The following is a 15,430-nucleotide window of genomic DNA, read 5'->3' on the forward strand; positions in this document are numbered from 1 at the left end:
CTTCGCGAAGGAAACCTCAAGCAGGCCGTCAACACGAATTCGAAACTATACGAAATTTCACCTAACTACATTTTGTCTGGAGACAAACATGACTTCAGGAGAAGCGCGTGCCGAAGCAGGAATGAGATGCCTTTGAGCGTGTTACAGTTCAGTTCAGTTCAGGCGTTCAGTCGTGTCCGACTCTTCGTGACCCTATGGACCATGTCACGCCACGCTTTCCGATCTCTCACTATCTTCTTAACATCACATAGGAGCGTGGTACAACTTTTCTTTATTTCATTATTGCCAGTATCTACTCATGACGGCGAGATTGATCTTTTTTTTTTTTTTTATTCTCCTAGTTCCTTTCTTTGTATATCTGACTTTATCGACGTTTCTGTTAGCCTTCTCTTTATTTACGTCCACATGATGTAGAGACGCCAAATTTTTTATGCCGCTTTCTTTACTCGCTCAACTTTCCATTCAGTGTAGTGGTCTCAAAATCGGATAGCCTTTTTCGTTACTGAGATTGCTAATTCACAAGTTATTAAAGCTGTCAGCATCATAATGAGCTAACTGCCTCCAATATAAGAGTCCTCACCTATCCATCCTCTCTGCTCGCTGCGCCCATCTCACCTACCGCAGTCTGTCCGATACCTTCCTCTTACCCGACTTTCTCCCGACCCCTTCTGCGTCTTGTCTTGAAACCCGCACAATTTCCAATACAACCGTTGGTTATTTTGCATTCGCGTCATTTGCCCTCTCCGTGCCCATTCCTTTCTGTTTTCCGGCTCCTGCCAATAGATTAATAAATCGCCTTTATTTTCCTATCGAATCTGCCCTCTTACTGCCTCTAATGGTTACACCTATCATTTTCCTTTCCCTTGCTCGCTGAGATCTCCTGCACTTAATTTCAAACCTTTTCTTTAGCCTCCAAGATTACGTCCCATCTATCTATGGCCGGAAACATGGCACTCACGTAAAGTGTTGATAAAATAGAGCTGGCGATATTCCCAGTATGGAATATTGGTAAACTGTTTCTAATAATCGGCACGGCCTCCCAAATGTGTGCCACCGCATTATAATTCTCATATTTACTTTATTCCTATATTCTTAACGTGATGTTACTACTCGCTCTAAGTAGAAGTATTTTCTTCAGTACTTATCGTAAACTATTCTCCCAGACAGAAGTTACTCTAAATCAATTCACTGCTCTACTTTTACAATCTAGGCTCTCAATCATGCTTTTTAGTTCGTTCATTCTATACTGAGCAAGGCAATGTGATCAGTGCATGTGACGATTGGGTATTTTTCATTAAATGTTGCCCCGAACCCTCCCTAAACCAGCTACCTGAAAACCTGCTGTGAAAACACCGTATTAGTATCGAAGATACATTGTATCACTGATTGGGATATGTTTACAGCCACATCGGTGACACTTGGCTTGAGTCCGACCTACAGCGCAATCGGCAAAAGACTACTGGTGAGGCGGCAGTAGGACGCCTTAGAGAGCAGTAACCGTATCACTACAGACTCCAGAAAAGCCTCTCTGTGCACAATGACTTATGCTAGTTGTAGCCTGCAGAAATGTTTTGTCCCAAGCGAGAGCGCAGATATACATAAAATACTATAAAGATTGTTTTTTTTTCGTCATCCTGCATGTACTTTAGTCGTCTCCTTCTCTCCTGGACCAACGCTCCGACAACCCGAAACGCTTCTGGTCATCACAGCTTGATTACATTGCTCTCCGCTTTAGGCGTTAATCTGTAAGGCGGCGCTGGAATAAGCGCACACCATTTAAATCGTATAAATTACGTGTGGCTGCTGTTCCATTAATAGAATACAAACGCCACATGTAATGAGCGAAGATTTTTTCGCTTCGAATTTTCTTCGTGAGTGTACTACACAAGGCGTAACGGTGGAATGATTTCGCTGAAATTTTGATGGCAACACATAAAAATAAATTTCAAGACTTTTTAGGAGGTCACTCAGCTGCGATGAGGCGAAAGCCTCTATCGCACAGTGGTCGAAAGCCCTCCCCCTTCACGGCACCTCTTTCCCTCTGTTTTCCCTCCCACCTCCTGGATGACGCGATAGCGTAAGCTACCAGCCAGCATATAAAGCCCCGCTTTAACCGAGCCGTATGAACTATGAACGTGCTTGCGTGGCCTAGGAATAACGTGAATGCAAGTCTTGGCGGGCTGATTCTGATATCACCCTCCCATATGAAAGAAGGGGCCCGAGTTCGAAGCTCCTGCTAAACGTAATGTCAGGAAGCCCTACGTCCAGTTAGTGCTCGGCCATATGTCAGCTGCCAAATACCGCCTCCCACGCAACGAAAGCGTTACGGACGGACCGGCGGACACGATCCTCGAACATGACCCATTAAAGGATATCGCCTTAAAATGGCTTCTAGAAAAGAAAATGCGCATTATCCATCACCTTTCTCACTGGACGCCTGAACCGCACCGTGAGGAAAGGGAGGTAGCTAGCAGTGAAAACAGTTAGCGAGAGAGAGCAAGAGGTGCCGCAGTGGGAGGCTGCTGTATAATATCGGCCGCCTGGGGATTTTTGCCGTGTATTGACATAGCACAGCACAAGGACGACTTTGCGTTTTTTTCTACATAGAAACACTGCTGCCGTTTTGTGGTCGTGTGCGACCCCGGGACCTCAGGTTTAGTAGTCGGGCGCTTTAACCACTGAGCCACCGCGATGGGTTGAGCGCACATGTTCATTTGATTGTGTTAACTGGTCGCGCTGGAGAAGGGCTTAATTTTGCCCATGATCACATCAGCAAATGTCACTTAATATACAATGAAATTGGGATACGTAGGACGGTGCTGCATGACGGGCACCACACGGCTTGTACACATGCGTTGAGTGGGCCAAATCGGAGTTCCAGAGGTGCAAAAAAAAACTCCGACTATCTCATTCGGCCGGCATTTCATGGGATGTCCCGGGTATGGCCGACACCACCGAGATTTTAACAAGGCCTTTGCATCACCTTCTCTCCCATCAGCGAACGTCATGACAAGCGGATGAGCGATAAAGGATTAGCCACTCAATCTGCGCGTACAGGCTTGGGTAAAAGGGCGAGATGGCATCATGTGACTCGACTCAGATCCGCGCTCGCACCTTCATTTGCTGGTACTTTATCGCCATCCGCCTGTCAGGACGTAGGCTGCTGGGGTGCGCAGGCCATGCCAAGATCTCGGTGGCGACGGTATGGCCCGAACACCTGGCGCTTTATTCTAAGTTGGACTGCCTACCTGGGAACTTTGCACGTCGTTGAGGCATCTGCAGGTAGTACTCACAGCATTCATGTCCAGCAGCCTTCAAAGTTCAAACAGCCTTCAAGAGCTCTTGAATAATCTACTTCAAACTTCAGATGGTGAGCTGCAATATTTAGGCCTGTTTGCCGATTTTTCTTGCACCATTTAGTCACTTTTTTTTATAGGCACATTTTTGCATATGTTTTTGCTTTAACGCGCGTGGCGTGCAGCAACGCTGCGTTCGAGAGATAGAACAGCAGAATTCGTTTAGCCGTATGGATTTAAAAGGCAGTTAATTTAAGACTGCTTATATTTTGAATTGCTGATTTATTCGGATTTTGTCAACGCAACTATCTGCGTAAAGCATTGCTTTTGTCTTTTAAGGTGGCCGATTTTTCATGCATACAAGCAACAATTTTAAGGTAAATGCTTGGAAAGACTAAAGCAGCAATGGCATGAAACATTCTGCAGACCTCGGTATGCACTGATCTCAAGCATGCATTTCGCCTGACATCTGCATTTCGACCCAGCAGTCGGCCGTGAAGTTACGTCGCTGGTCTACTTCTACGGGTGTTCATGCAGTGACTGCCTTCATGCAGTCACTGCATGAACAGATGCATGAACAGATGCATGAACAGATGCATGAACAGATGTTAAAGTAACATCTTTGTATAACTACAGGCTTTTGCGATTATATAAACGAGGCATCAGTAAAAAGGACAACACACTAACACTCATAGCAGCGCTTCAAGACAACATAAACACATACGACACCCGTAACCCGGAGCATTGGCACGTTACAGCGTGCCGGACGAGCAGGCAGATGCTTCGCTTCAGGCTTCCTACCATATTAAATCAATATTTTGCTAATAGTGGTCAAGATTTCTCTCTTCCTCATTAAATTAATCCGCGAAATGTTTCTATAAATACATATATTCAAGTTAGGTGTTCTGTCTTGCGGCATTTCTGTTTTATCTTCATGTATTTTTCCTGATTTACCTAGTGCTTTTTTGTGGTCTAATTATTTCTCCATTGACTGTTTATTCACTGTGTGGGCGTGACTTTCTCTGCTGTGAAATGCCGTCATATGTAGGGGCAGCCGCCCCGTCAAGCTGCTCTTTGAAGCAGCTTTTTAGCGGCTGCTCATTCCCTTTCCTTATATTAAAGGGAAAATAAATTATTATTATTATTATTATTATTATTATTATTATTATTATTATTATTATTATTATTATTATTATTATTATTATTATTATTATTATTATTATTATTATTATTATTATTATTATTATTATTATTATTATTATTATTATTATTATTATTATTATTATTATTATTAACGCCCTGGGTATCACAATTGGGCAGATGAGTTTCGCCGTGTGCGTTCTCTTTGCAAACGCTTATACAAGCGGGACTACGACTCCTATCTTGAGTCTTTAGAGAGGAATGCCTCAAATCGTCCTAGTCAGTTCTGGCGTTACGTTCGCAAGCGTTCCATTAAATCAGATTTAAGTATCAGCTTAGTAGACTCTCAGGGTTCGGAAATTCGGGATGTTGCCGACAGTTTTGCACAACATTTTTCCTCCGTTTACAAACATCCACATTGTGATTCCGTTTGCCTCCCATCTGGTGCACTATCTAATTCCATTCTCTTTGACGAGGAGTTGATAACTGAGAGTCTTAAGCGTCTGAGACCATCTTTGTCTCCTGGACCTGATGGCATTCCAGCTGCCATAATAAAAGCCTTCAGTTATATCTTCGTACCAGTACTGACTGCCATATTTAATAACTGTTTAAAAAATGCTGCCTTTCCTCGCGTGTGGAAAATGGCACGCGTGTTTCCTGTCTTCAAGTCTGGAAACAAATCTGATGTTTCCAATTATCGTCCGATTTCTCTTCTATGTGCAACCTCTAAGCTTTTCGAATTAGCTTTGCACAGCGTACTTTCCTTCCATCTCAAACATATCATAGTACCGAATCAACATGGCTTCATGTCGGGCCGCTCTACTTCTACCAACCTAGTCACGTTTATGACGTATGCCTCTGCAGCAGTCCTTCAGAGGGGTCAGGCTGACACTGTGTACTGTGATATGAGCAAAGCTTTCGACGTTGTTACTCACTCACTACTTCTTGAAAAACTTCTACTCTCTGGCGTTGAAGTCTCACTCGTAGCCCTCCTACGCAACTATCTCCTTGATCGCTTCTGCTTTGTCAGTGTCAATGGACAGACTTCTTTCGTTTACCCTGCAACGAGTGGAGTTCCTCAAGGTTCAGTACTAGGCCCGCTTCTCTTCTCCGTTTTTATTAATGATGTTTCCTCGGCGATAAAGAACTCCTCGTTTCTTCTTTATGCTGATGATATAAAAATATTCAAGGTAATACATTCTTTTCAAGATTGCGTGTTGTTGCAATCGGACATATCTGCGTTTTCTGATTGGTGTGCGATGAATCGACTTACCCTCAATTCTTCCAAAACTAGGGTTGTGTCCTTTACTCGTAAAACACATAGCTTTCTCTACCATTATTCTGTGAATTCTGTGCTGTTGGATAGGGTTGATGAAATTAATGACCTTGGTGTACTTTTTGACCGCACCCTCAGCTTCTCCTCTCACACTAACCGCATTGCTCAACGGGCTATGCGCACACTCGGATTCGTTTGCAGACTTTCGAGAGAGTTCCATACTCCACTTCCGTTCCTAAAACTGTACCTGTCCATATGCCTGCCGGTCTTGGAGTATGCGTCGGTTGTTTGGAATGGCACTTGCAAATCGAACTTGGACAAGGTTGACAGAGTACAAAAAAAAATTTTACGGGTATTTCATTATCGCTTTCCTTGCGCAACTTCCCCCTCTCGCTCCACCAGGAGCGCCCAACTGAATCTTCCTTCCCTTCACTGCCGTCGTATCAGACTTGATATCATATTTCTGTACAAACTCCTTCATGGCCACATTATGTGCCCTCAGCTCTTAGAGTACATCCTACTGCGCGTTCCGCGAAAGAGCATGAGGGAATTCAGACCATTTCAGGTTTCTCCTCTTCATTCCCACTCCCCTCTGGACAGGATGCAGTGGTTATTTAACTCTTTTTGTCCTCACCTTGACATCTTCCAAAACTCGCTCTGTTCATTTACATTGGATGTTCGTAGCGTTGTATTCTAAATAGTACTTTATCACTTAAAACTCCCACTTTCTAGCCTTAAATTGTATTTACTTCACTTTTTGCTTTTTCTCCTGTTCAATGCTGTCTGTATCGTGAACTACTTTTTATCCGTTTCTTACTTATATTTCAACTTTAAACTTTATATTCGAATCTTACTGCCCCTTGTTCAATTTTACTTCTTTATTGTATTATTCTGTATTTCTAGCCTGTGTTTTAAGTACCATGCACTTGTTGCGCCTGGAAGGGTTGTTTATTTTATGTATATTTCTATATTAATATAATCAATGTCAGTTATTTGTTGTTGTTGTTTTTTCTCTTCTATCTACCGTTCTTTTTTTTTCTTTATTTCCTGGTGTGCTAAAAAATTCTCTCACTGTGTATATAAGTGATGCTACTCATTGTTTGCTTACTTTCCGTGATACTTTTCATCTGTTTCATTTCATGTATTATTTATTTCTTTCTTTTGTGTTCTCTCTGTGTGTGTAAACATGTTTGTGCTTTTTCATTTTTGTTTCTTTTTTTTTACTTGTGCTGCAGCACAAAGACCACATGGTTGTTCCTGCGCACATTAAATAAAGATTGATTGATTGATTGATTGATTATTATTATTATTATTATTATTATTATTATTATTATTATTATTATTATTATTATTATTATTATTATTATTATTATTATTATTATTATTATTATTATTATTATTATTATTATTAAGTTTCTCGCCCAGCATACTGTGTTTCAAAGAGACGTAATTATACGAGTACCATCACTTACGACTTCGTGTTCTGAACAGCTCCGACGCGGTGAAATGTATCGCCTTCTTTGCCTTGGTAGCCTCGAGCGTTGATTCGATGATAATTCCCGGACCACGGCGAAGCGTGGTCAGTGCTCTTCTGGAAAGGCTGGAAACGCTCCCCCTGTATTCCTTCCCGCGGCGCACATCCGGCATATCAGGTGCGGTGTCTTCGGGATCTTCGGGAAACGAGGATGTTACAGACAAATTCCCAACTGCATCCGTACTGCATCTAGGCCTCTCCGATTTGTTCCTGACACTTGTCTCGGCTGTCTCGTCATTCCGGTAGTCGACTTCGCCTTGACCCTCCGGGTCATCCAGTGACTTTGTTTGTTGCATGCTCTGCTTTGAAATGGTAGCGGGCGCAACGCTCACCTTGCTGCGATCTTCTCCGAGACTTCTGCTGCATCGCGGGTTCGGATAGGCGCTACTCAACGCAGAGATTTCGGACCTCGTTTTCGTTAATATCTTCCAAGATGGCATCGAGGGCCAGGAAGAACTGCGTTCGCTCGTTGAGGCATTTTCCGCCTTGTGACCTCTCTTCTGTGCGTCCTTGTGCGCCGACATATCGGATGATTCGGGCGCTGCATCAGAACTGCTCTTGTTTCGTAGTTCTCTCGGTGCCACTAACTCAAGCTTTGGGATATCAACGCGCACCATTTTTTCGCTGTCCCCGGGTGTCTGAAGACCGCGCAGCAGATTCCTGGACATCTTGGCTTTGCGACGCTGGTGGACCCGTTATACCTTGCCAGCGTCCTCCACTTTGGGATCTTCTTCATCATCTTCGTCTTGCTCTCGCCGAAGGCACCTGCCAGTTGACCGAGCGAACCGAGGATAATAAAAAAGACACGCTACTGCCAAAATAAAGAAGCATGTTAGAATTGCACATTGTGAAATGTCAAGCAATAAATTGATCAGTGTTTCAATTTTTGTACCTTTTATTTTTCCTCCAATTTTCATCTCACCGCCCATTTGTTTCTTTCAACGCCCGAGTGCCTAATCTCTTTTCTTTCTTTCGTACTTTACTTATCTATCTATCTATCTATCTATCTATCTATCTATCTATCTATCTATCTATCTATCTATCTATCTATCTATCTATCTATCTATCTATCTATCTATCTATCTATCTATCTATCTATCTATCTATCTATCTATCTATCTATCTATCTATCTATCTATCTATCTATCTATCTATCTATCTATCTATCTATCTATCTATCTATCTATCTATCTATCTATCTATCTATCTATCTATCTATCTATCTATCTATCTATCTATCTATCTATCTATCTCTCTCTCTCTCTCTCTCTCTCTCTCTCTCTATCTATCTATCTATCTATCTATCTATCTATCTATCTATCTATCTATCTATCTATCTATCTATCTATCTATCTATCTATCTATCTATCTATCTATCTCTCTCTCTCTCTCTATCTATCTATCTATCTATCTATCTATCTATCTATCTATCTATTTATTTATTTATTTATTTATTTATTTATTTATTTATTTATTTATTTATTTATTTATTTATTTATTTAATAAATGCCGCAGACCCCTGGGTCCAGGCAGGGGGGAATGAATGCATACAAATAATAACGAACTACTAAGAAACATAAGAACAAAAAAGAAGGGATATAATCTTATACAACTTTAGTCACACTGCATAGCCATCGGCAAAACATCGTTAAAGGCTGATATTTTCCAAATAAAAAAAGAAAACTTAAGGCTTCAGTTCTAGCTTAATAAGGTGTCAGTGAATAAGAATGATTGCTAGTGTGGCGCGTTACTGCAGGCGATATATAAGTGGACTGATTATTTTCTAGAATAAAAAGAATTCAAGCCTCAGTTGTTTTATGGGGGGTTGACATCAAATGCACATATTTCGCAAAACGCAGTAATAGCATCTGACACTAAAACAAAACACTTTCGAATTATTCATTAACGCACCGGGCTGTCTCCGTCATCACTTATCGATGTACCACCCACCATCAATTGCGAAACTGGTGCCTTGTTCTTTCATGTGCTTCCAGAATTTTTCAGGGTCACCTCTGATAAAATCACGCAGTGACGCATTATAACAGCAATCTTTTCCAGCATTCATCTTCTGTTCAAGCATATCCTCTGCTTCTTCTAATTTGTTTAAATCGGCATACTTTTCTTTAACTTTTTTACTTTGGGTTTATTAATCACACCGCGTTTCATCCAGGTGTACGCAATTGTGAAGTTTTTTTAGTAGATATTAATTTTTCTGTGCATTAGAAACGAATACTTTTGAACGTATTTCAAACAGAACAGAAACTAATGTTATTATGTTAACAAGGCATTTTCTATGCAGTCTCTAATAGAAGCATCCTGAGCACGAGAATAATATTCGTAATAAGGCACTGAAGAATATCTCTGCGTCATCGGCCCAAATGGAAGGGCGGTGCTCACCGTGCAGCGATCTCACAGTCCCTATTCTACAGAAACAAAGCGTTCTGAAAAATACCGGCTAAAAAAAACTAAACCGAGAATTGCCGCACAAGTTCCATGAAAACGTGTTGGCTCATGTACCACCTGCATCACACTAAAACTTAGCATAATGATGGAGGCAAGGAGAATGTTTTTGTTGTTGTTGTACAATGTTATATGTTACATGTTACATATTGGTATTGTGTACAATGTGTACAGTGTTGTTGTACACATTCGCAGCATTAAGGCGCTCCCAATCGATATTTGGCAGACTAAAGGCGTCCAGTCATACAATTTTCGTGTTCTCGCACATGCATTACCATTTCATCATGCAGTTCCTGCAAATACTGAACAGGTTCATCCTGTTGCCTGTAAACAGCCTAAACAATAATGACGTGCGGCCAAGAGTTCACCTTGATGCGCAAGCATTCAATGTCAGGAAAGCAACACCGTCACCTCAAGTGTATCTGTCTTTGCAAAAAGCAAGCGCATAAAAAGAGAGGAATAGGTCGTCACCTACATCCTCATTTAGCCGCGTCTCCATCAATACGGTAATGTGAACATCATGATTTAGTAACGCCATGCAACTCATCAGTTATTTATATTTTATGCTGTCATTGAGATTAACAGTCTGAGTTGCTTATGATGCCCTTCAGTCGAACGTCAGTCCTGTGTGATGACGGATCAATAGATGTGTCCATTCTGCGAGGCGTTCCCTAGAATATATTTACGTGCCTGCGTAAACGTCCGTCCCAATAAAATGGATTTTTATCAATATTAAGCTTATCATAAACCAGTGTAGAGTTTGTTATAAGATCTCTTTTTTCTTTACAGCTCTCCCAGAAAGGTTTTTATTTTTTTCAGTGTGACTGAAGAATAGTCCTTCTGGACGTAGACATCAAACCCTTTCTGTTTCTTACAGTTTGCAAACATGGCCTGCTTTTCCTTGTAACCTTGACGGCATACAATTATCTGTCATTTTTCATTGTTTTTTTTTTCTAATATATGTATTCGGCAAATATAATTGCACTTCACGCCCAGCTTGCCCTCAAATACCTCATTCACCGTCTTTTCTTTCATAGTATTATAGCATCCTCTCCGTCAACTGATTCATTTATTCTATATCTAATCAGAATAGAACGCCTGATATGGTCCTTCAAGCTGGTTCGTTTCTTTGTTCAAAAATAATTCCTTATTCTAAAGATTTCAGCAGCGTTCCTTCTTGAACAACGTAAAACTCGTTTGCAGAAACCTGAGGTAGTTTAGAATGTATCTCTTCGACTGTACTTTGCAGGGTGGCAAGCATAATGTTTATGCTGCATAGCGGCGTTTTCATTTCATTTACATAACCAAGGACAGATTTTTAGTCTTTGATTAATCCTTCATACACTTGCTTTTGAGTCGATCCTGAATTTATTTTTACATGCCCGCATAGACGTAGCTAACACACAGGTAAAAACTCATAAGTGAGACTAGTACTCGGCTGTGGGCATGATTGGTAATTGTATTTTCTTTTTATCAATACGACACAAGATTCCTAGGTTCGCTAAGTAAATGGTGGTACCTTTTAAGCATCTATGCACCAGTTCCTCCGTAATCTTCCTGAATTGCATACAACGCGATTAGCCCAAGTGATTAGCCCTGTAACATATGTCTGGCCGGTTGACTTGGCCTGAGGAAACGAGACAAAAAGATGCAGTAGCAATGGTAATGCAATCCTCCACTTCACGCACAAGCAGAGCAATTAAAATAGCGCCGCCAAAGTCACAGAAGCTAGAAGCAACACAGTTCAAACCGGAATCAAAGGCTTTCATATCGATCGCTTTCAGATACTTTATTGGACAGATGTCCCGACCGGCCTCTAGACTTGACGCTGAACCGTCGCTGAGGCAACGGTGAGGCGGTGATCCAGCGATCAATTACCGAGCGTGAGCTCGATAATTGATCGCTGGCTTGGCGTCGACTAATTTTTTTGTCAGCCCACGCTCGATAACCTAGTGAAGCAATCGTTTCTCTGGATCATTGAGAGCTACCCGGCAGCAGCGATATAACATTGGCAAACACGGCCTGGCTCCTCTTCCACCATCGCGTGCCAGCGAAAAGCGAGGTTTCCGGTTGTTTGTATACACCCGGAAGTGGCAGACTACACGCAATGCTATCTGTTGGAATACAATAAACGCCTTCTACAAATAGATTCAGCACTAATTAGGCATACCAAATTTTGTTTACACGCGGATCACATGTTCCAGAGTGTTATTTCATATTCCGTCTTAAGCCTGCGCTGTAATATATGTCCTAGAAGAAGGCAACGTTATCATCATCATCATCATCATCATCAGCCTGATTATGCCCACTGCAGGGCGAAGGCCTCTTCCATATTTCTCCACTTAACCCGGTTCTGTGCTAGCTGCATCCACTTGACCCCTCCGAACTTCTTAATCTTATCCGCCCACCTAACTTTCTGCCGCCCCCTTCTACGCTTTCCTCCCCTTGGAATCCAGTTTGTTACCCTCAGCGACCATCGGTTATCCTCTCTTCGCACTACATGTCCTGCCCATGTTCATTTCTTCTTAATTTCCACTAGAATCTCGGTAACTTCAGTTATTTCTCTGACCCACACTGCACGCTTTCTGTCCATTAATGTTACCCCTAAAATTTTTCATTCCATAGCCCTGTGGGTTGTCCTCAACTTAAGTAGAACTCCTTGGTTAGCCTCCACGTTTCAACCCCATAGGTGAGTACTGGCAAGATGCAACTGTTGTATACTTTCCTCTTGAGCGATACCGGTAAGCTGCTAGTCATAATCTGCGAGTGCTTGCCAAATGCGCTCCATCCCAATCTTATTATTCTTGTTATTTCCTTTTCATGGTCCGGATCTGCGGTTATTACCTGTCCTAAGTAGGCATATTCGCCTACTACTTCCAGTATTTCGCTACCTAATGTAAACTGCTGTTCCTTCCCGAGGCTTTTGAACATTACCTTAGTCTTCTGCATATTGATTTTCAAGCCTACCTTTCTACTTTTTCTGTCTAGGTCATCAATCATTATTTTCAGTTCATCCCCCGAGTTGCTTAGCAAGGCAATGTCATCAGCAAATCGCAGATTACTGAGGTATTTTCCATCGACCCTTATCCCTAACTGCTCCCATTCCAAGTCTCTGAATACTTCCTCTAAACAAGCTGTGAATAGTACTGGGGAGATTGTCTCTCCTTGCCTAACACCTTTCTTTATGGGAATTTTGTTACTTTCTTTATGCAGAACTATGGTTGCTGCGCAGCCACTATATATATCTTCCAGCACTTTCACGTACGGCTCGTCTACCCCCTGATTTCGCAATGCCTGCATCACCGCCAAGGTTTCAACTGAGTCAAATGTTTTTTTCGTAATCAATGAATGCTATGTATAAGGGCTGGTTATATTCCGAGCATTTTTTTATCACCTGATTGATGGTATGGATGTGATCGATAGTAGAGTACCGTTTCCGAAACCCTGCTTGATCCTTTGCTTGATTGCAGCCTAAGGTTGTCCTGATTCTATTAGTGATTACCTTAGTAAATACCTTATATGTAACAGACAGTAAGCTGATTGGTCTGTAATTTTTAAGGTCCTTAGAGTCCCCTTTCTTGTGAATGAGGTTAATGTTTGCATTCTTCCATGGCTCCGGTACCGTCGATGACACCAGGCACTGCGTATACAGAGTGGCCAGTTTTTCTAGCACGATATCTCCCCCGTCCTTCAGCAAATCTGTAGTTATCTGATCCTCTCCAGCTGATTTCCCCCTTTTCATAGTTTCTAGTGCTTTCTTGACCTCGTCCTTCGTCACTGGTGGAACGTCTGACTGCTTTTCCCTACCGCCAATCTCATTACGATCCTGACTACTTTGGCTACTGTAGAGATCTGTATAGAACTCCTCGGCTACTTTGACTATCTTGTCCATATTAGTGATGACGTTGCCCGCCTTGTCCCTTATCGCATACGTCTCGTTTTTGCCTATGCCCAATTTCTTCTTTACCGCTTTAAGGCTTCCCCCGTTCTTTACAGCATGCTCAATTTTCTCCATGTTATACTTCCTTATATCAGCCACCTTGCGCTTATTGATTAGCGTTGATATATCGGCCAATTCGATCTGGTCTGTTGGATTGGAAGCTTTCATACTCTGGCGTTTCTTAATCAAATCTTTCGTCTCCTTAGACAGCTTACCGCTATCCTCTCTAACTATCCTACCGCCTACTTCTACCGCGCGATCAGTAATGATATCTCTGAAATTATTGTTCCTTGCCTCTAGGGTAATGTCGCCACCCTCAGAGCTGAATATCTATTCTGTAGCGAGATCCTGAACTCTTCTGCCCTCCCCCTCACCGCTAATTCGTTGATGGGTTTCTTTCTTGCTAATCTGTTGCGTTCCTTCTTCAGATTTAGGCTAATTCGGGACCTCACCATCCTGTGGTCATTGCATCGAACTTTCCCGATTACCTCTACATCCTGCACAATGGCGGGGGTTGAACACATTATGAAGTCGATTTCATTTTTAGTCTCTCCGTTAGGACTTTTCCATGTCCATTTCCGGTTCTTCCGTTTGCTGAAGAAGGTATTCATGATTCGTAAGTTATTGCGCTCTGCAAACTCAACTAGTAACTCCCCCCTGCTATTCCTAGAACCAATGCCATAGTCACCTACTTCCTTGTCTCCTGCCTGTTTTTTTTCCCTATCTTGGCATTGAAGTCGCCCATTAGTACAGTATACTGCGTCTTTACTTTTCGCATTGCCGAGCAGTGCAGCGGTGGCGTAGCGGTAGAACATCCGCATCGCATGCAAGAGGACCGGGATTCAAATCCCGGTGCCGCGCAATTCTCCACCGGAAGAAAAAAAAAAATCCGCGTGTTGATGGAATTGCATACATAGGTTTGGGGTGCGACCTGATGCCGGTGAACACCTCCGGCAACGCACTCCCTCACCAGAACAGGAGTTGGCCACCCTGGTGCAGTAATTGGCCACAACCTCCTATGATAAGCTCCATAAAACCCCGGCCCTCAGTCACCAGCGGCTGCGGAACAACTGACCACGGCGGCGGTCAGACCTGTGACGCAGTAGGGGGTGCTAAGAAAGCCTGGCTCCGCTGGACAGGCCGCCATTGGAAACTGACCCTGGCAACGTTTAATGCTAGAACCCTAGCTAGTGAAGCTAGTTTAGCAGTGCTGTTAGAGGAACTAGAGGGCATGAAATGGGATGTCATAGGGCTTAGGGAGGTTATGAGGCCGAATGAGGCATATACTGTACTGAAGGATGGGCATGTACTGTGTTATCGAGGTTTACCAGAGAGGCGACAACTAGGAGTAGGTTTCCTTGTCAGTAAGTATATAGCGGGTAATATAGATGAATTCTATAGTATTAATGAGAGGGTTGCAGGCATCGTAATTAGGCTTAATAAGCGGTATAAACTGAATGTTGTACACAACATTATGGTACGGGCCAAAACAATGGTCAATTGTCTCTGGCGTATTATACAGGCGGCAATTCACCGGCCACATCAAAAATGTTTGCTTCGCATGAAGCCACGCCTTTGCAGGGAGCCTTTATGCGTGCATTTTAAATTATTTTTTTTAAGTAACTTGAATGCACGTGCGCTTAACGCGTTTGAAAACGCTTGTGTCTAGGGCCCCAACCATCTTCGCTCTATCCGGCATACTCCTTCGCTATGTCTGAATTTACCTCTGCGAGCTAAATTTACATAGCAGTGTGTACAGCGCAAAATGACGAATCGTTTGACAC

The 15,430-nt window shown here is 42.5% G+C and overlaps 1 protein-coding gene across 2 annotated transcripts in view; it reads right to left on the reverse strand.

The window, feature by feature from the left end:
• Positions 1-15,430, reverse strand: part of LOC146185198 (endothelin-converting enzyme 1-like) — a 40,414-nt gene that overhangs the window by 16,540 nt on the left and 8,444 nt on the right. Inside the window, exon 2 of one of the 2 annotated variants that reach the window (XM_084606165.1) lies at positions 7,185-8,011. The exons of the other annotated variant lie outside the window; for it this stretch is intronic. Within the exon in view, the coding sequence (XP_084462291.1) occupies positions 7,185-7,914 (730 nt within the window). The 5' untranslated portion in view covers positions 7,915-8,011. The remainder of the gene's footprint in view (positions 1-7,184; positions 8,012-15,430) is intronic. 2 annotated transcript variants of the gene reach the window in all.

The sequence above is a fragment of the Amblyomma maculatum genome, chromosome 6 (genome assembly GCF_055883805.1).
Source record: "Amblyomma maculatum isolate TAMU_Amacu chromosome 6, ASM5588380v1, whole genome shotgun sequence".
Classification (NCBI taxonomy): Eukaryota; Metazoa; Arthropoda; class Arachnida; order Ixodida; family Ixodidae; genus Amblyomma; species Amblyomma maculatum.